The sequence below is a fragment of the Panthera pardus genome, unplaced genomic scaffold (assembly GCF_024362965.1).
Source record: "Panthera pardus isolate Hobbes unplaced genomic scaffold, ASM2436296v1 HiC_scaffold_21, whole genome shotgun sequence".
NCBI lineage: Eukaryota > Metazoa > Chordata > Mammalia > Carnivora > Felidae > Panthera > Panthera pardus.
In genome coordinates this window covers 58,285,428-58,306,118 of record NW_026526777.1, presented here as the reverse complement: position 1 = coordinate 58,306,118, position 20,691 = coordinate 58,285,428, and the positions used below count along the sequence as shown (strand labels likewise).

Genomic DNA, 20,691 nt, shown 5'->3' with positions numbered 1-20,691 from the left:
TTTGTTTGTTTGGGTTTTTTGGGGGGAGAAATATCTATTCCAGTCCTTTGCCCATTTTTTAATTGGTTTGTCTTTTTTTGTTGTTGAGTTTAAAGGTCCTTTGTATGTTTGGTTACAAGCCCCTTCTCAGATACAAAATTTGCAAACAGTTTCTCCCATTCTGTGGGTTGACTTAATTGATGGTGTTCTGTGAAGCACAAAAATTTTAATTTTGATTTAAGTCCAGTTTATCTATTTTTTCTTTTGTTGCGTGTGCTTTTGGTGCCACATCTAAGAAACCGTTACCTAATCCAAGATCGCAGAGATTTACTACGTTTTCTTCTAAGAGTTCCATAGTTTAAGACCGCATTTAAGTCTGTAGTTTTAAGACCACATTTTAAGTCTGTGGTCCATTTTGAGTGAATTTTTGTATTTTTTTCATTGAATTTTTTTTTCATTGAATACGCCTTGGAGATCATTTCATATCGACGCTAATGGACTTCCTCGTTCTTTCTCATGATATATTTACTTTTATAGATATGCCAAATTTATTTAAACAGTTCCCCCATACATAAACATTTGGATTTGTAAATTTTTTCAGATATCCTGGGGCTTGAAAAGTGATTTCATATCAGCCTCCTCAAAATGGCAGTTTCAACCATTTGGCAGGCTTTTCTGTTCTAAGCGATTCTTGCCATCCAGAAGCCTTTGAGTAAATGCCATTCCTCTGGGGAGAATGACTCCAAAGAATTGTTTCCAGAGATTTCATCCCATTAAATGTTCGTAGTAAGTCAGGAGGCAGAAGATGCTCTCCGTTATCTGAAAACATCTGGAAAAATACTTTTGGAGGAATAAGGCGCTCCAGTTGTGCCTTATATTTTATTGTGTTGTACATTTTAAACTATATTCGGTCCCAGATGACTTAATGGCATGTGCCCTCCTTTTGCTGTTTGGCCGCATTGCTGTGTCTCATGTATATAAATCTAAGTGAGTAATAATCTGAACTTCGGGCAGTTCAGCCAGGCACTCTGCAAGCTGTAAAATATCTGGAGATTATGAGACATGTGGGTTTCTTTTTTAAAGAAAGAGGAAGCTTGAGGGGGAAATCTTAAAATACACCAACGCCAACACTTTCCTAATCCGCGGAGGCTTATCTAGCTACTTGGAAGTAAGCAAAAGGGGGCACCGAGGTGGCTCAGTCGGTTGAGCATCTGACTTCAGCTCAGGTCATAATCTCACGGTTTGTGGGGTGGAGGTCTGTGTTGACGGTGCAGAGCCTGCTTGGGATTCTTTCTCTCTGCCCCTCCTCTGCTCTCTCAAAAATAAATAAATTAACAACAACGACAAAAAAGAAAGAAATGGAAGGTCGCTTTAAAAAAAAAAAAAGTAAGCAAAAAACCCTCCAGTGAACAGCAAAGATTAATATGACAAAGTCTGCTCCTTTGGGTTCTTGTACTTTACTCATAATATGCTTCTTCATAAATAAACCACTTTATGTTATTTTATACCCTCATCAGACCAGCATGATGTCACAAAAAGAGCAAAACAGTTGTTCAGATCCTTCTTCTGTTCTTGATAATGTGGATACCTTCTATCAGTGACTTAGCCTCTCTGGGCTAGAATTGTGTCATCTGTAAAATGAACGTGAACTAGGTGAGTTTTTCCAAGCCCGTAATAGATTAGAGCAATTAGCAGGCGCAGTAGGGGCTGCTGGAGGCAAGCTGCAGTCGGCAGTGGTGATGGGGATGCAGCAGATAGGAAGGAAATTAAAAGCATTTATAAAAGTTCAAAAATAATCATGCTGGGCACCTCTAGATCGGGGCAAATAGCCTCACGTATCCGAGGGGCCCCAATGGGCATCACTCAATTTTATTATGTTCTTGATGTGCATACAAGCCCTGTTACCAAAGAGTCAGCAAAACAAAAACAAAAGCAAAACCCCCAGTTAAACAAAATACTACATTATTTCTTGTCCATTTTTATTTTGATGTAATTTCAGACTTACAAGAGAATTGCAAAAAAAAAAAAAAAAATAGCATTTACCCTTCACCCAGATTTCTCAAATGTTAACATTTTACTATATTTCCTTAATCCTTCTCCCTCTCCCTCATGTGTGTGTTTTTCAACCATAGGAAAGCTGCAGAAGTGCTGATTCTTTATTTTTTTTTTTTAAGTTTATTTATTTTGAGAGAGAGAGAGAGAGAGCCTACACAAGCAGGAGAAGGGCAGAGAGAGAGAGAGAATTCTGAGTAGGCTCCGTGCTGTCAGCGTAGAGCCCAACTTGGGGCTCCACCTCACAAACCTTGAGATCATGACCTGAGCTGACATCGCGAATAGGACACTTAACGGACTGAGCCACCCAGGCGCCCCTGATCCTTTATTCTTAAATAACTTTTGTGCGCCTGCGTGCATGTATGCCCCCCATTATCTTTAAGTACTTTAATGTTTCTTTAAGTACTTGAATGTTTCCTGAAGACTAGGCGCATTATCTTACGTAACCACAGTGTAATTATCAAAATCAGGAAATTAATGTTGAGGCGGTACAGTTACTGTGTCATTCAGATGTTGGTGTAAGCTGTCCCAATAATGTCCACTGTGGGAGTTTCTTTGAGCTGTCCGGGCCCTTCTGTCGCCTTCAGTTTGCATTACTGCCTGAATCTTTTCTCTTTCTCTTCTTGAGTTTACATTAACATGTTTTAAGAATAAGGGCCACTTACATAGTAGAATGTCCCTCCGTCAGGTTTGTCTGATGGTTCCGGTCACACTCATTTGTCAGGAGTACCACAGAAGTGACGTGCTGTTCTCAGTTCATGTGACTGGGAGGCATGTCTTACCAGTTTGCTCCATTACTAATGACGTCCCCTTTAAATTTTTTTTTTTTTAACGTTTATTTATTTTTGAGACCGAGAGAGACAGAGCACGAACAGGGGAGGGGCAGAGAGAGAGGGAGACACAGAATCGGAAACAGGCTCCAGGCTCTGAGCTGTCAGCACAGACCCCGACGTGGGGCTCGAACCCACGGACCATGAGGTCGTGACCTGAGCCGAAGTCGGACGCTTAACCGACTGAGCCACCCAGGCGCCCCTGATGACGTCCCCTTTGATCCTCAGTGGAGATGATGCCTACCATGTTTCTGTACTGTAATGTAACTATTTTTTTCCTTTTGTATTTAATAACTGTCTGGGGGAGGAATACTTTGAAACTATGTAATCGCTGTTTCTCTGCAAACCTTTACTCACCGTATTATCTTTTTAGGAAGACAGAAAAAAACAATACATTTTGGCAATATTTCCATCAAAATGGTTGTAGTGTTAAAAGGAGCTTGTGGGAGCCATATGACAAACGTAATCATGTGGAATTATTAATTATTTCAAAGAAACTAGATATATGTATTACTTAGTTAAAAAATGTTTTAAGTTTATTTATTTTGAGAGAGAGTGCCTGAGCTCGAGTGGGGAGGGGTAGAGACAGGGAGAGAGAGAATCCCAAGCAGGCACCACATTGTCAGCGCAGAGCCCGACCGGGGGCTTGATTCCCCTGGACCAGCCCCCCTGGACTGTGAGATCATGACATGGGCTGAGATCAAGAGCCACACCCTTAACCGACTGAGCCACCCAGGCGCCCCGTACTACTTATTTTTTTAAAAATATTCCTCACGTATCTAAACTCACTTCATAGGGTTATATACGTAAGAATAATTTGGTCTGTAGTAGCATTGTTACTTATGAAAGATTTAGACCAGAGTCATGCCTGGAAGTTTTTCTGTTTTGTCCAGTGGTGGGGGCAGAAACGAAACAAACAAAAATCCTTCGCAGGGAGAAAATCTTCTGAATGTCTCTTCTTTCCCGCCTTTTTTCTGTGTTTTTCACGTCTCCACCGAAAAGTCCACTTTTACCGTATCATCCTTCTCGAATATACTCAACGGTGTCCCCTTCCCGCAGGATCAATTTCCAGCTTCTCGGCCTGCCTTTTTAACTTTAAAGCTTTGTTCTACTCCAGCCAAGTTAACCTACACAGTTCATTTGTAAACATCATCCTGTTTTTCTCTCTCTGCAAAATGCCCTTCTATCCATCTATCTTGGTTCTTTTCAGCATTCCAGATAAATTGCAAGTGCATTTTCCATGAAATGCTGCCCCACCTTTTCATTTTTCAAAGTTCAACTACATATAGTCTGTTTGCTACTTTAAGGAGATGTTTTTGTAAGGAACTTTTTTAGGGAGAGTAAGGTGCTATAAACAAGAAGTAAAGTACAGACGGGGTAGCCTGTGATCCCCGTTTGGAGGACTCTTTCCTGGTTCCTGCATCGTGCCCGGACCCCGCACACTGTCGGCACTTGCTGTTTGTTGGGTGCATTCGCGATGAGCGTGTGTTCACGCGGGGTGTCTCATGAGACTGCATCCCTCACAGAATGAGCCAGCCCTTATTTGCTATTCAGGAAATGAGTTGTTTAATTGATACTAATCCTTTTTTATTATTATCTTTAAAATTATGGGGCGCCTGGGTGACTCGGTGGGTTGAGCATCTGACTTTGGCTTGGGTCATGATCTCACAGTTTGTGAGTTCGAGCCCCGCGTCGGGCTCTGTGCTGATGTCTCAGAGCCCGGAGCCTGCTTTGGATTCTGTATCTCCCTCTCTTTCTGACCCTCCCCCACTCACACTCTGTATATGTCTCTCTCTCTCTCTCTCTCTCTCTCTCAAAAATAAACATTAAAACAATTCTTTAAATTTTTTTGTTATCGTTTTATTCTAACAAAGCCTGCATCTCAACAAGAAGCAAATGTTTTTTCAGTTCTCATATTTTATGTTCTGTCCAAGGATGAGCATCCATACTTTGAACTCTCGATGGCGGTGACAAAATGGTGCTGATTAATCTTGTTGCCTGAGGTTAGGTATCCACTAAAGGGCAAGTTGGTTTCTTTGATTTACTTCAGCCAGAGAAAAGTGCTTATATGTTTCATTAACAAGAACTTCACATTACAGGAATCCTAAAAATTCAGCCATTAATCAGCTTGTTTCCTCCTTAAGTGTTCTTTGAGAGCTTTGTGACCACCCGGAGGTATCCTGTGCCTCGGCCCACAAAGGCCAAGTAAGATGTAACTCCACCCCTCAAGGAGTCTTGAGTGTCGGGGTGGGGGGTGCTCGAGATGATCGCTGCACCAAAAAAAGACCTGGGCTCTCACTTGAAGGTGCTGCTTCAGTAATCAGTAGCCACAGAGAGATGTACGAGAAATACCGAGTATTGGGGCAGAAGAGGTAGTCAGATCAGGGAGGGTCTCACTGAAGTCACGTTTAGGTGGAGTTTTGAGAGTCTGCAGGATTTTAGAGATGGACCTCTGTTGCCCAGAGGTGTGCCGTCTGCGAGACCTGGTGAGGGAAGTGAGAGCAAGCTGGTACCAGCCTATCCATTGGCCTTCACCGATGTAAAGCAGAAAAGGCGGGGGGGAAGTTACTTGGAAAAGTCTAGTGCTCCATGCTGAGGACCAGGGGCTTCGTGAAGCAACGGGGCGACTTAAAAAAAATTTTTTTTTTTAACGTTTATTTATTTTTGAGACAGAGAGAGACAGAGCATGAACAGGGGAGGGTCAGAGAGAGGGAAACACAGAATCCGAAACAGGCTCCAGGCTCTGAGCTGTCAGCACAGAGCCCGACGCGGGGCTCGAACTCACGGACCGCGAGATCATGACCCGAGCCGAAGTCGGCCGCTTAACCGACTGAGCCACCCAGGTGCCCCTAAACCGGGTTTTAAATTTCAGAAATTGGCATGGGTAAATTTGCATTTAATTAAGAACGTGCCCAAAGAATAAGCAGGGAGGAGACCAAGCTCTGAGAGCACCCATAGCTCTAACCGGAGTGAACCATTTCCTTCTCCGTTGGATCCACTTCTCCCGTGTGGTTAACGTGTGGTTAGTCTGTCTGGCTGTAGACTGCGGCAGTAGCAGACTGTGGCTTTACTCCCCTGCGGTAAACCTGAACTTCTCAAAAACCGAGCAGAACGGTAGTTTCCAGGCTCTCTTCAGTAGATTCCCGGGGGCGGGGGTCTGGCAGCTATGCTTTTAGAGCTTCCAAATGTTGGATGTACGTTTCTTTTCCTAAAGTTTATTTTTTAACAATGAAAATAATAATAAAGAGTGACATACATAGATATGAAGTTATAGGCATAATTTGAGGACTGTGAGACCACTGCCATGTTGATTCCAGCAGCTAATGCATTCTTCAGAATGAAGCAGATTTTTGTAATTTCTGTGTATACGTTTAAACTTGCAAGTGTGTGGTTAAGAAGGTAGTCAATCACTGCCTTAGTCTCGTAAAAAATTCAGGTCTCTGCATGTGTACTAATAATATATTTTACAAGTGAAATACTGCACCTACACTCAGCCAAGTGCCAGGTAAGGCTTGGCCCATATGCTTCGGGCCCGTCTCACTGTATTATAGTACCATATGTACAGCCCCATATCTCACTGGTCTATAAGATAGTGGTTACAAATTTAGAATCACCTAGGGGTCTTTTAAAAGTCTTGGTGCCCAGGCCATGCCCCATGCCAATTAAACCAGAGTCCCTGGGGCTAGGGGTGGGACTCAGACATCAATGTTTGTTTTTGTTTTATACTTATTCATTTTTGAGAGAGAGAGAGAGAGACAGCACACAGGCAGGAGAGGGGCAGAGAGAGAGGGAGACACAGAATCCGAAACAGGCTCCAGGCTCTGAGCTGTCAGCACAGAGCCCGACGCGGGGCTCAAACTCACAGACCACGAGATAGTGACCTGAGCCAAAGTCGGATGCTTAACTGACTGAGCCACTCAGGCGCCCCAATGGTGTCAGTATTTTTTAAAGCTCTTAGGTGATTCCAGTGTGCAGCCAAGGTCGAGAACCATTGTGCTGTGCTGCAGTTCTTGGACTTAAATTGTAAGTTTTGAATACTTCTTATCCGACTTGTATGTGAAAACTACCTCTTTCTCCGTTACGTACTCGGTTCCCCAGAAGAACCCATATTTTGTTTGAATAAAAGATTCATTTAAAGCTTGAGAATCAGCGTAGCGGAAAGAGCTAGGCTTTGGGGTCAGCACATCCTGGATTCAACTTTTGGCTCCATATCTGCTGAGTAAGTGACTTGGGCAAGTTCTTTAGCCTCTCTTGAGTTTCCATCCAATAGGTAACACCCAACAGTGTTGTTGAAAAATGATACACGTTCCTTAGTTTAGTAATGCTTTACCCGTAATAAGCACTCAGTAAGTGGTGTTTTTCCGTTGCACCCTTTTGCCTTATTTTGGAGGTGAGGAATACCCTTCTTGCCCTTGACCACAGTCACATTCTTTCCAATCTCATGTTCTGTTGTGGGCTCTTAATATTTTGTATTTTTTTTTTTTTTTTCTGGTTTGGATTAAATTTCGGTTCAGATATCTTCGAACGTATGGTAGACCTTCTGATAAGATTTGAGAGCTCGGAAAGATACACGTAAGGTACCGTGGTCTTTTGCTTGACTAGAAAGAGAAGTATATTTTAGCACATGAGAAGTGTAAAGTATGTGATAGTGTTTTGTTTGTTTTTGGGTTTTTTTGGTTTTTTTTATCTATAACATGTGCCCCCCAGGGCTTTCAACATGCTCTTTACGGTAAGCCCTTTAGTCCACTATCATCTATCGGAAATAAGATGATCTGATTTCTTACTTTCATCAGTTTGCTAAGAACTGAGAAATGCTAGGACACTTGATGTAGATGGTACAACTCAGATTGACTACAACTGTGGCATTTGGGTTGACTGCTTGACTGTTTGGACACTTTGTCCCTTAGTGGAAGCCCTGGTCCTGTAAAGCCTCTGCGTCCCTGGGGCCAGGCACCATGCCTCTGCCACTGCACTGTAGATACTTGTTTATTTGTCTCCATGAGACTGTCAGTCCATTAAGGGCAGAGGCTGAGTCCCAGTGTGGTTTGAAAGAATGAACCGTTGATTGAAGGAAAGGAAAGCGGTAACAGGAAAGAAAGATGAACAGTGCATACATAGAGGAGGGCGAAGAAGAAATCCCAGGGCTTTAAGGAGTCAAATGATCAGTTCAATGACTGGCCCGATTCAGGACCTTTTGAATGTCTCTCATTTGAGAAACAGAAAGACCTTTGTTGGTGCAAAAAAGGTTAAAGATAGAGATGTGGCCAGCTGGACATTGATCATTAGTGGAAGGAATGGACTCTGAGAGGAGTTGAGTAATCCTGTGTGTTAGTGAAAGTACACAGACTTATTATTATTTTTTTCAAGATAAAGTTTTTTTTTTTTTTTAATTTTAATTCCAGTGTAGTTAAGATACAGTGTTCTATTAGTTTCAGGTGTACAATATGGTGATTCAACAGTTCCATATATAACTCAGTGCTTATCAAGATAAGTGTGCCCTTAATCCCCATCACCCCATCCTCCCCCCACCTCCCCTCTGGTGACCATCAGTTTATTCTCTATAGTTAGGAGTCTGTTTCTTGGTCTGTCTCTCTTATTTTCCTCTGTTCATTTGTTTCTTAAATTTCCATATATGACTGAAATCGTGTGGTATTTGCCTTTCTCTGACTATCTCATTTCACTTAGCCTTATACTCTCTAGATCCATCCATGTTGTTGCAAATGGCAAGATTTTATTCTTTTTTATGGCTGAATAATATTCCATTATATATCTTTATCCATTTACATCTTTATCCATTCATCTGTTGATGGACACTTAGGCTGTTTCCATAATTTGGCTATTGTAAATAATGCTGCAATAGATGACATAGGGGAGCATGTATCCCTTTGAGTTAGTCTTTTTGTATGTTGGGGGTAAATACCCTGTAGTGCTATTACTGGGTCTTAGGGTAGTTCTTTTTTTTAATTTTAGGGGAACCTCCATACTGTCTTCCATGGTGGCTGCCCCAGGTTGCATTCTCACCAACAGTGCACAAGGGATCCTATTTCTCTACATCCTCACCGATACTTGTTTTTTGTGTTTTTTATTTTAGCCATTCTAATAGGTGTGAGGCGATGTCATATTGTAGTTTTGATTTGCATTTCCCTGATGATGAAATGACGTTGGAGCATCTTTTCATGTGTCTCTTGGCTATCTGGATGTCTTCTTTGGTGAAATGCCTGTTCATGTCTTCTGCCCATTTTTAAATTGGATTATTTGTGGCTTTTTTTTTTTTTTTTTTTTTTTTTAGGGTTGAGTTGTATAAGCTCTTTATATATATTTTGGATACTAACCCTTTATCAGTATGTCATTTGCAGTATCTTCTCCCATTCGGTAGGTTGTCTTTTAGTTTTGATGGTTGCTTCTTTTGCTGTGCAGAAGCTTTTTATTTTGGTGTAGTCCCAATAGTTTATTTTTGCTTTTGTTTACCTTGCCTCAGGAGACATATCTGGAAAGATGTTGTTACAGCTGATGTCAGAGAAATTACTGTCTATATTCTCTTCTAGGATTTTTATGGTTTCAGGTCTCACATTTACATCTTTAATCCACTTCTTAATTTTTTTTAATGTTTATTTATTTTTGAGAGAGACAGAGACAGGATGCGAGTGGGTTAGGGGCAGAGAGAGAGGGAGACACAGAATCTGAAGCCGGCTCCAGGCTCTGAGCTGTCGGCACAGAGCCCGACGCGGGGCTCAAACTCACGAGCTGTGAGATCATGACCTGAGCCAAAGTCGGGTGTTCAACTGACCGAGCCACCCAGATGCCCCCATCTTTAATCCATTTTGAGTTTATTTTTGTGTATGGTATAAGAAAGTGCCCAGTTTCATTCTTTTGCGTGTCGCTGTCCAGTTTTTGCAACACCGTTTGTTGAAGAGACTTTTTCCCATTGCTTATTCATGCCTCCTTTGTTGAAGATTAATCGACCATATAAATGTGGGTTATTTGTGGGCTCTCTCTTCTGTTCCACTGATCTATGTGCCTGTTTTTGTGCCAGTACCATACTGTTTTGATTACTACAGCTTTGTAATCTAACTTGAAGTCTAGAATTGTGATACCTCCATTTCTGTTTTTCTTTGTCAAGATTGCTTTGGCCATTCAGGGTCTTCAAGTACATAGACTTTTTTTCTTGAACGTTTCCAAAGATGAGTCTCCTTTGGGATTCTCTCATCTAGATTGGAAGGTGAGTCTCTCGAAGCCTGGCTCGGCCTCGTCCAAGACAGATGCAGCATCCGAGCCTGGCCCTGAGTTATCTTTGCAGACACTGCTTGTTTGGGGCATTATCCTACAGGCATTTGTTGTGAAGCAAGTGTGTAATTTTCATGGCTGAGCTTATCTGAGTCTAGTTGGTATGTTTTCTTTTTCTCTCTTTTCTTTCTTTTCCTTCCTTCCTCCCCGTTTCCAAGCAAACGTTTGTTGAACGCGTTGACAAAAGGCATTTGTGAGGTGATGAGAATATGACCGTGAACAAGGTGGACACAGTCCCCTGCTCCCTCCTGGTTCCAGACAGCCGGTCATTCCGGTAGAGTGTGAGGGAGCCTTCACAGGGGCAGGCAGGATGTGAGGGAGCACAGGGTGGGGATTTGGGGCACACGTTGTAAGGATGTCACTTTTAGATTGAGGCCCAAAGCATAACAACGGACAAAGCGTGTAGTAGAGGAGTGTGTTCCTGACAAGCGAAAAGCTGAATTTATTAATCGTTAGGGTTCGTTGAAGAGAGTCTATTTTTGTAGCCTCCACTTACTTTGTGCTATCCAGCCGAGGGAGTCCAAGATAGATAGCCCTGACTCACGGAAGAAAGGAGCCCGCTCCAGCTGCAGAGCGGTCCCGTTCTGAGGATGTGAGGCCTCCAGCCCGGCCCCTGTGCTGTTTCCACTGACACACGTCATCAGTTGGCTTCTTGGTATCCAGCCTGATTGTAGGAGTCACAATTGACACTGTGAGGGAATCCTGTGCTGAATGCTTTCACTGGAGCATTCTGGAATTGAAGTAAATCTCTTACCACCTTACTGATGTCTTCCTTTCTTTTAAAAAGAAAAGCAGTTTTTATTATGAAAAATAAAATACATACGAGAGAGAGAGAGTGTGTGTGTGTGTGTGTGTGTGTGCGTGCCTACAGTTACACACCTCACGTTAAAATGAGCTCCCATGCCCTCACTGCCTACCCTAGGAAATAAAACGTTACCAGTAGTGTGTGCCTTTTTCCTCCTGCCCCGTCTACCTTCCTCCACTCAGAGCCACTCGTCTCGGTGGTGTTCAGTGCCCTTTTATTTCTCCCTTTTAGTATGTTTTAAAAGGTCATGTTTATGCTTGTGGTTAGGCGATAGTATGATATCAGGTTAACACTGTGTACCAGTGAGATAGGCCAGAAATCTATTTAAATAAATTACTTGATTGTATTCTTCTAGGCAGGAGAATATTCTGGTGACATCAAAGTGTTTCCAAAAAAAAAAAAAAAAAAAAAAATCAAAACAAAAGCCTTCTTTCAGTTTCAAGGAAAACTGTGGTGGGAGCTGTTCAAAGGATAAGGTTTTTACAAACCAGGGTACTACAAATGGACCCAGAAGTGATCTGCCAAAGAATTGTTTCACTTGTTAAGTGTTGGGATCTCCGTCTAGGCCCCGCAAGTGTTTATTCATCCGTAATAACGCTATTCCAGTGTACTTCAGATGATTTTATAGTATGAGTTTGGATTTACTTGGAGTAAGACCATTTGGCACTTTTGGAGGCATTACTGACATTGCATTTCTTCCACAATTCACGGTATTGAAACAGATCACATCAGGAAACAGACTCCTGGCCAAACTATTCTTGAATCTGAATTTGCTTTTTTTCCTTTGTGGTTGTGATGGGTGTTATTTTTGTATCGTGTATTTACTTGGATTTTCCCCCAACACTGTTCTGGTTCTCCATCCAAAATGGAAGAAAACCAAGTTGTAGGTGTCATAGTTGACTGCTGTAGAAACAAATGACCCGTGTTGAGTTGATTCTGTGAACTCTTTGATTACTTGTCCAATGATTTTTCAGGCTTGTTTCATTTGAATTGATCTCCTACAAGAAGGACTGTTCTTGTTCATCTTCTTGCCCTCTGGATGCTGGTGTAACTTAGCAGGTCAGGATTCCTTCCCCAGGAAGAAAGTCGTAAGCTCAGCTCCTGTTACCGTTTTTGAAATTTACATGTAAGTTAATATATAACTCAGAGTCCAAAGTTGGCAGGATATAAAAACATTTACATATCACTTAATCTTTCCATTTCATTTCATTTCATTTCATTTCTGTGTTTTTTATTCCTGAGGCAATTGGTTTTTCCGGGATTCAACAGGACACTTTTCCCCATCCAAGTTTTTGAATTAAAGCTTTAATACTTTTCACAGCAGTTTTTGCCCGTGTACTGTAACTGTAAATCTCAGGCCTAAAAGACCCCTATTTAATGTCTCGTTCGGACTGGGATTCCCATCCTCAGTGGCATGGACTTGATGGGAGTTAAGAGCAGTGGTTTCTCTGCATCTCAGGGTACTTCACATTTGCATTTTTAGCCATTTTAACTGGTCCCTAAAAATTCTCTTTTATGACTGTGAAGACAGGCCCATCTGAATTCCACAATAATTTTACTGTGTATTGCCATAATACTCCTAGTGACTCAGGAGGGGAAAAGAAAAGGCCTGGACAAAGCAAACCATTCCCAATTGTTTAAGAAACCAGTGAACTCATCCCTTGCTTGAGCCTCATGGAATGCAGTCCGAGAGGGAAACCTGTGTTTTCCCCACACAGGAGAGCTTCTCTGGCAGTCCCATCTTGCTCATCGCATTTGGTTAGAAACCGCCGTGCTGTGCTTGGTGACCACAGGCACCGTAAGCAAGGGTGTCTCCCCAGACTCCTCCCGAGAGCAGCCGGGGGAGCACCTGACTCAGGGTGCCACATCGCTGCTTGCTCTTCCCTTCTCTCTCCTGGCATCGTGACTTCCTGGGATACCTCCATCTTTTTGTCCTTAGCGTTCTCTGTCCTCGGGGGCCCCCATCCCGGGCAGAGGAGCTACAAAATGACCAGGGTGGCTGCTGCAGCGTGTCTGAGGGAGGAGGGTGGGAGGCGAGGTCTGAGAGGTGGCTAGGAGTTAGCTCTTGTCGGGCTCTGTGGACCTGTGAGGACTTTGTCCTGATCCTGGCTAATGTGGAGACTGTTTGGAGTGTTTGGAGCAGAGGAGTAATAAGATCTGATATGCATTTAAATTTTTTTTTCAGTTTATTTATTTATTTTGAGAGAGAGAAACAGAGCAAGCGGAGGAGGAGCAGAGAGAGAGGGGGAGAGAGAGAGAGAATCCCAAGCAGGCTCCACACTGTCGGCATGGAGCCTGATGTGGGGCTCGAGCCCACAAACCATGGGATCATGACCTGATCCGAAACCAAGAGTCAGGCACTTAACCGACTGAGCCACCCAGGCACCCCCTGATAATGCATTTTAAAAAGCATGGACTGGCTGTGGTTAAGTGGGTGAGGGTAGGAGCAGAGACACCAGTTTAGGAAGCCACTGAAATATCCCAAGTGAAAGAGGAGAGTGGCTTGGACCAAGATGGCAACACTGAGAGAGGCAGTGAGAGATCACTTTTGAGAAGATGTTTCTAAGTAGATACAAACCTGTTTTGTGACAGCGTGGTGGTAAGGATGTGAGAAAGAGGTCTCAAGAAGGACTCCCGGGTTTTGGCCTCAGCCACTGGAAGGCTGGAATTGCCATTTACAGAAATGGGATAGGCTGTGGAAGGGTGGGTTTGAGGATGGGAATCGGGAATTCAATTTGGTCATATTAAATTTGAGATGCCAGGTAGAAGATCCAAGTGAAGTCGTTGATAGGTGTGTGTGTGTGTGTGTGTGTGTGTGTGTGTACAGGGATCATCAGCGTTTAGGTGATATTTATAGCCTTGAAACTAGATGAGGTCCCCAAGAGATAAGAGGTCAGTGGGAGAATCTGGGACTCTCCAACATGCAGAGGTCAGAGAACTAGAAAGGAACAGGCAGTGAGATAAGAGAACAAAAGAGTGATGCTTCAGAAGTTAAACTGGGAAGAAAAAGTGTTCCAAGGCTGGGAGGGATCGGCTGTGTCAGATGTTGCAATAGGTCATTTTGAGAATTGACTGTTGATTTAGCCACATGGAGGCCATTAGATTCTTTGACAAGAATAGTTTTAGGGGCACCTGGGTGGCTCAGTCGGTTGAGCGTCCGACTTCAGCTCAGGTCATGATCTCATAGCTTGTGAGTTCAAGCCCCGCGTTGGGCTCTGTGCCGACAGCTCGGAGCCTGGAGCCTGCTTCAGGTTCTGTCTCCCTCTCTCTCTGCCCCTAACCCACTTGCATCCTGTCTCTGTCTCTCTCAAAAATAAATAAACATTAAAAAAAAATTAAAAAAAATAGTTTTAGTGGAGTACTGGGGATAAAAGCCTGGATTGGGTTTATTCAAGAAAATATGGGAGGGGGTGGCTGGGTGGCTCAGTGGGTTAAGCGTCCAGCTCTTGATTTCAACTCAGGTCATGACCTCACGGTTCGTGAGATCGAGCCCCGCATCCTGCTTGGGATTCTCCTTTCTCCCTCTTTCTCCGCCCCTCCCCCATGCGTGCTTGCACTCTTTCTCTGTCTGTCTGTCTCTCTCTCAAATAAACTTAAAAGAATTTTAAAAAGGGAGAGAATATGGGAGGAGAGAAACTGCGCACGGTGAATATAGACAGTTCTTTCAAATGAGATGCAGGGTCAAGATGTTTTTCCCTCTAAACCTGGGATATAAATATAAGTATTTATTTGGCCGGTGGCAGTAACTCAGTTGAGAGTGAGAACTTCAGGAGAAAGAGGGAGGATTGCTGGATTAACATCCTTGGTGAGGCCAGAGAAGATGGGGTCCTGTGCCCCGAGCAGGGACCGGCCCCGAGGAGAGGTGCAGACCTTTCGGGCGTGGTAGCAGAGGAAACACGGAGCGCGGGGCGTTGCTGCGGGGAGCGAGGGACGTGAGGAAGTTGCCTTCAGGTTTGCTTGTTTTCTCAGTGAACTAGGAAGCACGGACCTTAGCGGAGAGTCCAGGCGAGAGAGAAGGGGTATGAAGTGGTCCTCGGCGGGGGGGGGGGGGGGGCGGGGGAGGGTGACAGATCTTAGGTTCTGATGCGGCTGAAGGATCAGCAGAGTGTTGGAGGAAGTGGTCTGGAAAGACAGGAGGAGGCCGTCAGAGAACAGAGAAGCTTGAGATTGTGGAGCAGGTGCTCGTATTGGTAGGGTCTGGGGCACTGATTCTCAGCCACTGGCACTTGGCCCCTGAGAGGATGTTTCAATGTCTGGGGACCTTTTTGGTTGCCCCAGCTGGAAGGGGAGAAGATTCCACTGACATCTGGTAGAGGCCAGGGACCCTGCTGAACATCCTGCGATGCATAGAACAGACCTGAGCAGAGAACAGTCCAGCCCGGTTGTCAGTAGTGCTAAGGCGGAGAAGCCCTGGCCGAGGGTCGGATGTGAGAATGGGGGGCTGGGACAGGCCCGAGGGTAACATTTTTGTAGAAGAGAAGATCAACAAAGAGACCAGGGCTTTGGGAAGTTCATTTGATGACTAGTTGGGATCTCCAAGAACTAGGACAGCTGGAAAGAGAGAGAGAGAGAGAGAGAGTGTCAGGGATCAGAGGATGCTAACTAGCTGTGCATGGAGCCATTTTGTTCTTTTGGAACAGCTGATTGGCCAGAGTTGGAATCCATAACCCTGGCTGTAACAGCTGCCTGTGCAAATGAGCCAAAGAGTGAGGGTTTTTGTTTTTTTAAGTCACTTGTATATTAACCAGCTCTGGTGTAGTTAAGTCTGTCTCAGATCAATTGTCTAAAAGCCACTTTAGGGATTTGGTTAGTCTTTTCGGCCAAAATTCCGTGACTGTAAACTGAAACATCTTTAAATAACGTCTCCGGTACCGACCAGATTTTGCAGGCCGGCCTTGAGGCAGGGATCTGGCTTGAGAAAACCCTTGAGGAGACTTACTTATTGACTTCGCAGACTGGCTTTCCTTGTAGCGCTTGCCACTGTGGAGAAAACTAGTCAAAATCACGCAGCATAAATAAGGGTTATAAGCCAACACTGCTTCCTGGAAAAGCTGGTCAGATCTTCTGGTCTTGTGCTTTGTCCCTCGTTTTGAACTCAGATGCCCTGGGGCTGGTTTTCTGCCTACCCACAAAGGCAAGGAACATCTTTTGTTTGCTTCTTGTTTGAAAGAAGGGTTTGTTTTGAGGTTTGGGCCACAAATAATAATCCATTGTTCTCTATAATAATAATCCACCCTCTTTAGCAGAAAAAAAATCTCATTGATACAGTATGGCTATCAGTTTATTTAAAAGAATAGCCAAAGTGCCCATTGTGTCCTGCGAATAAACATTTGGAAGATGGTTGGGAGAACTGGGGGAGTACTCTTTTTCTGCCTGGCCTAGAGTCTCGGGCAAGACCTCAGGAAGAAAAACTGAGTGTGATCATCAGTCCTGGGTGACAGTAAACCCCTCCTCATTCTGCTCATCTGTTACATTCTAAGAATAATTGGAACACTGCAGATACGGATTCTTTCCAAACCATTTCTTTAGAAAATACCCTATTTGGAAGATAATATTTCCTCCATTAGCTTTAATTGTGTCCATTTTTAGGCTAACGAATTTCCTTTCTGACCTTCATTTCATCCAGGAAAGTGTCTTTTTTAAGTGAAGATTATTTTAACAGCCATCCTTAAAACCCTGATTAATTAAGTTGCCTCTGATTACAGATCTTGGGGAAAAAAAAAGGAGCTATTTTTGTATTACAAGTGATAGACATTTGAATTACTATTTCTGGGCTTAGGCTGACTGAATAAAACTCAAGGGGTAGAGTGAAAACGTGGCCCGGTGTGGTCAGCTGGTTCTCGAACTCACAGTTATCTAGCACAGGTTACACTGAGATGTAACGGTAGATGGGATTTCATTAACGAAAACAGCATGTTGTGCATGTTTTTTGCCTTAAATCCCTTACAGGAAAAGGATCAGTGAAATAATAAACACGGCTCTGAATGAAGTGATACCTTACCTAGAATAGTTTTAATTGTGTTAAAATTAAATGGAAGATGAGAAAAGTTCAGTGTGATAGCAGTTGAAATTTAACAGGTGAATGTGAGAACTACTTAAGCAAAAAAAAAAAAAAATGTATATATATATGTATATATATATACACACACATATATATACATATTTTTTAATATATGTTTATATTTATATATAATATATATTATATATACATATTTTAATATATATTTATATTTATATATATATACATATTTTTTTGTGTATATATATATATACACATATATATATATGTGTGTATATATATATATACACATATATATATATGTGTGTGTATATATATATGGCCTCTACATCATTAAAAACAGACCACCAGGGAAGCAACCAAGATGTCCTTCAGGAGGTGAATGGATAATATCCGTACCATGCTGAGTGAATATTACTCGGCAATCAAAAGAAATGAACTGTCATGCTATAAAACGACAAGGAGGAAACTTAAGTAAATACCGTTAAGTGATAAAAGCTAATCTGAAAAGGCTGTAGGATTCCGGCTCTATAATGTTCTGGAAAAGGCAAACGTACAGATACAGGAAAAAATCAGTGGTTGCCAGGGGTTTAGGGGGAGGGGGGAGGAATGAATGGGTGGAACATGGGATGTTTAGGACAGTAAAAGGATTCTGTGTTTTATTATAATAGTGGATACATGACATTGTACATTTGTCAAAACCCATGGAATGTGTAACACACAATGAACCCTACCATAAATGATGGGCTTTAGTTAATAGTGTAACAGTATTGGCTCATCAATTGTAACACATACCACACTCACAAAAGATGTTATGAGTAGGGGAAACTGGGGGTAGGGGTGGGGGAATATACTGGAACTCTCTGCTTCATGCTCAGTGTTTCTGTAACCCTAAAAGTGCTCTAAGAAAAAAAGTCTGTTAATGAAAAAGAAAACATAAACATGAGGTAATAGCTGAACTCGTGAAAGTATCTTCTTACTGAAAACCAAAAACAAAATCCCAGACCGTCAGCAGTTTATCCCGCTTCTGGGAAGCACCTGGCTGTGGAATATTCTGCCAGAAATGTGTATGACACAATGGCAGCAGAGAGAGAGAGATGATTGATTGATAGACAGACAGATAATCTCTATAACTGTGTATATCAAGTAACTTTCTCATATCTTTGTCATATGCAGCATGATATTTGTACTAAATGCTACTCAAGCTTTCCTTGCTCCTCTCTCTCCAGTGACCACGGGCACATCGGCCTTGGAGGTATACACCCCAAAAGAAATCTTCGTGGCAAATGGGACACAAGGGAAGCTGACTTGCAAGTTCAAGTCCACTAATACCACCGGCACGTTGACCTCAGTCTCCTGGAGCTTCCAGCCAGAGGGGACCGACACCACTGTGTCGGTAGGAATGCTTGATCGCGCCTGCTGGGCCTGCCTCCCGGGTTCTTTACGGCTGTGATGTCATAAATACCCATTCTTCTGATGGTTCCCTTCCCAAAGGAGTGACTGTGTTGACCCGGAGATTTCAAGGCCCTTCTATTGCTCTAAACTCTCCAGGAAAAAATAAGTTCAGCATCCCTTGCTGCCCCCACCCCGGCCCCCCGCCCCCCTGCCCAGTTCTTCTCCATCAAATCCCCTTATGGAATTTCTCTTCCACGGAGCCCCTGCTGGCCAGCCTTGCTGATAATGATCGTGGTTTATGACTCTGATCCGCATTTCAGCTTTCATTTGCCCCATTTTTTATTGAATTTCTTTGAGGTCTTCCTGTTACACACACACACACACACACACACACACACACACACACCCCTTTCTGACTTAATTATGAGGTTGTTTGCATTTATCGTAGAGCCGCCTGATTCAGCAGTCGTCCCTGGAGCTCACTGTGCGGTGGGGATGTGGGGTCTTCAGAACCGTGTGCAACCCAGGCTGCCCTCAGTCCTCAGTGGGAGTAAGGAGTGGGAGTGGGGCGCCTGGGTGGCTCAGCCGGTTAAGCGTGCCACTCTTAATTTCATCTGCGGTCATGATCTCTCGGTTGTGAGATCGAGCCCCGCATGGTGCTCACATGCTCTCTCTCCCTCCCTCCCTCTGTCTCTTAAAAAAAAAAAAAAAAAAAGGAATGGTTTGTGGGTGACTTCAGACTAAGGTGAGTGGCGGAACGAAAGCGAGGTCCAGTGAGTAACTAGCCGAGTGCTGGCTGAGCCGTGGGGCTCTTCAACACCGACCATCCTGGTTCTTGTCCCAAAGAGGGGGGATGCTCACACCTTCTGGGGCTGCTGTGAGGGCCCAGGGGGACATTGTTCAAGTCTGCTCCTGCTAAGTCTAGTTCCTGAGGTGGCTAGCGGGCATAAGTCACCGTGTTTCCGTTCCGTCTGCGTGTTGACCGTCCTTTAAGTGTCAGCATGTGCTTTCGCAGTGTTTCATAGTCCCGGTTGTCCGTGCACAGCTGGGACAGAGTCTGTCATTGCTCTTCCAGATCGCTTCTTCTCTTGCATGATGACGAGTTACCTTGTTGGTCCTCACCCGGATGTAATTACGCCCCTCACATCACCCCCTCACCTTCACGAGGAAGGAGACTTCTCCCCACTTACAGGCTGGGGAGGGCCTGGGGACCTGCTCCGAGAGTCGTCACACCGTCCGGGCTGGAATCATTCACACCCCGTTTTCTTGCGCTCTGGTTACTCGGTTTTTTTCCCTTACATGTTCTTTCTCTCTCAGATGGAAACATTTGTTGATAACCAACTCTAGGCTTTAGGGATTGCTTGAAGCACTGTTTCTCAGTCTTTTTATTCATGGTCACCTTCCTAAGGAGTCTTTTTAAAAACACACTTCCCAATTTCTGCCCCCCATCTACGAAACTTCATTCATTCATTCCTTTATTTATTTATTTATTTATTTATTTATTTATTGATAGGTTTTTTGGCTTTTTTTTTTTTTTTTTAGAGAGAGAGCAGGGCACAGGCAGAGGCACAGAGAGAGAGAGAGAGAGGGGCTCCATGCTCAACACGGAGCCCGACTCAGGGCTTCATTCCATGACCATGAGATCATGACCTGAGCCAAAATCAAGAGTTGGACCCTCAACCGACTGAGCCACCCAGGTTCCCCATGCAATTTTAATACTACAGATATATTGCATATCTGTGCTTTATGTGTAAAAAGAGCGAAATATTTTTCTCTTTCTCCCTTGCCCTTAGAGCCAGTATTTGCCCCCCCAGGGGAGATGTCACCCCTGTTGAGAAGGCACAGCTTAGAAACTCTAGTGGGAATTATCTGCCTCATAGCTGCTGCTATGACATTTTGAAGTGTCTTTTTTTTTTTTTTTTTTTTGCAGAAAGCCTTGTGTTAAGAATTTACCCTTGATGTCTTTCCTTAAAGAACAGAGGGACTACCTGTCCATTGTCTCTAGGTCCTGAGTTCCTGAGGGTCTTCTCTGGGAAAACTTGGGGGTGTGCATTGAGATGACTATAGCCCCTGAAATAAAACCGTTTTTATGTTTAGCCTCAGTGGCTTCAGTTTCATATGTGACGTTATCAAAGCTATGTATCTTCTGTTGAAATAAGTCTCCAAAAGAAAATCTCAGTTGCACTGGGTTGGAATATATACCCGATTTCCAAATTCTTGGGTGGACCTGTGTCCCCCAGGATTTATATAAAAAAGGAGGAAGCCCTGGGTGTTGTACCAAGAAGGAAGGAAGGCTGAGGTCAAGTCCAGGAGTGCTCACCGGGTCC

At 43.5% G+C, this 20,691-nt stretch overlaps 1 protein-coding gene across 1 annotated transcript in view; it reads left to right on the top strand.

The window, feature by feature from the left end:
• The window catches only part of MPZL1 (myelin protein zero like 1), a 63,663-nt gene that overhangs the window by 22,853 nt on the left and 20,119 nt on the right, over positions 1 to 20,691 (top strand). Inside the window, exon 2 of the mRNA XM_053909347.1 lies at positions 18,199 to 18,365. Within this exon, the coding sequence (XP_053765322.1) occupies positions 18,199 to 18,365 (167 nt within the window). The remainder of the gene's footprint in view (positions 1 to 18,198; positions 18,366 to 20,691) is intronic.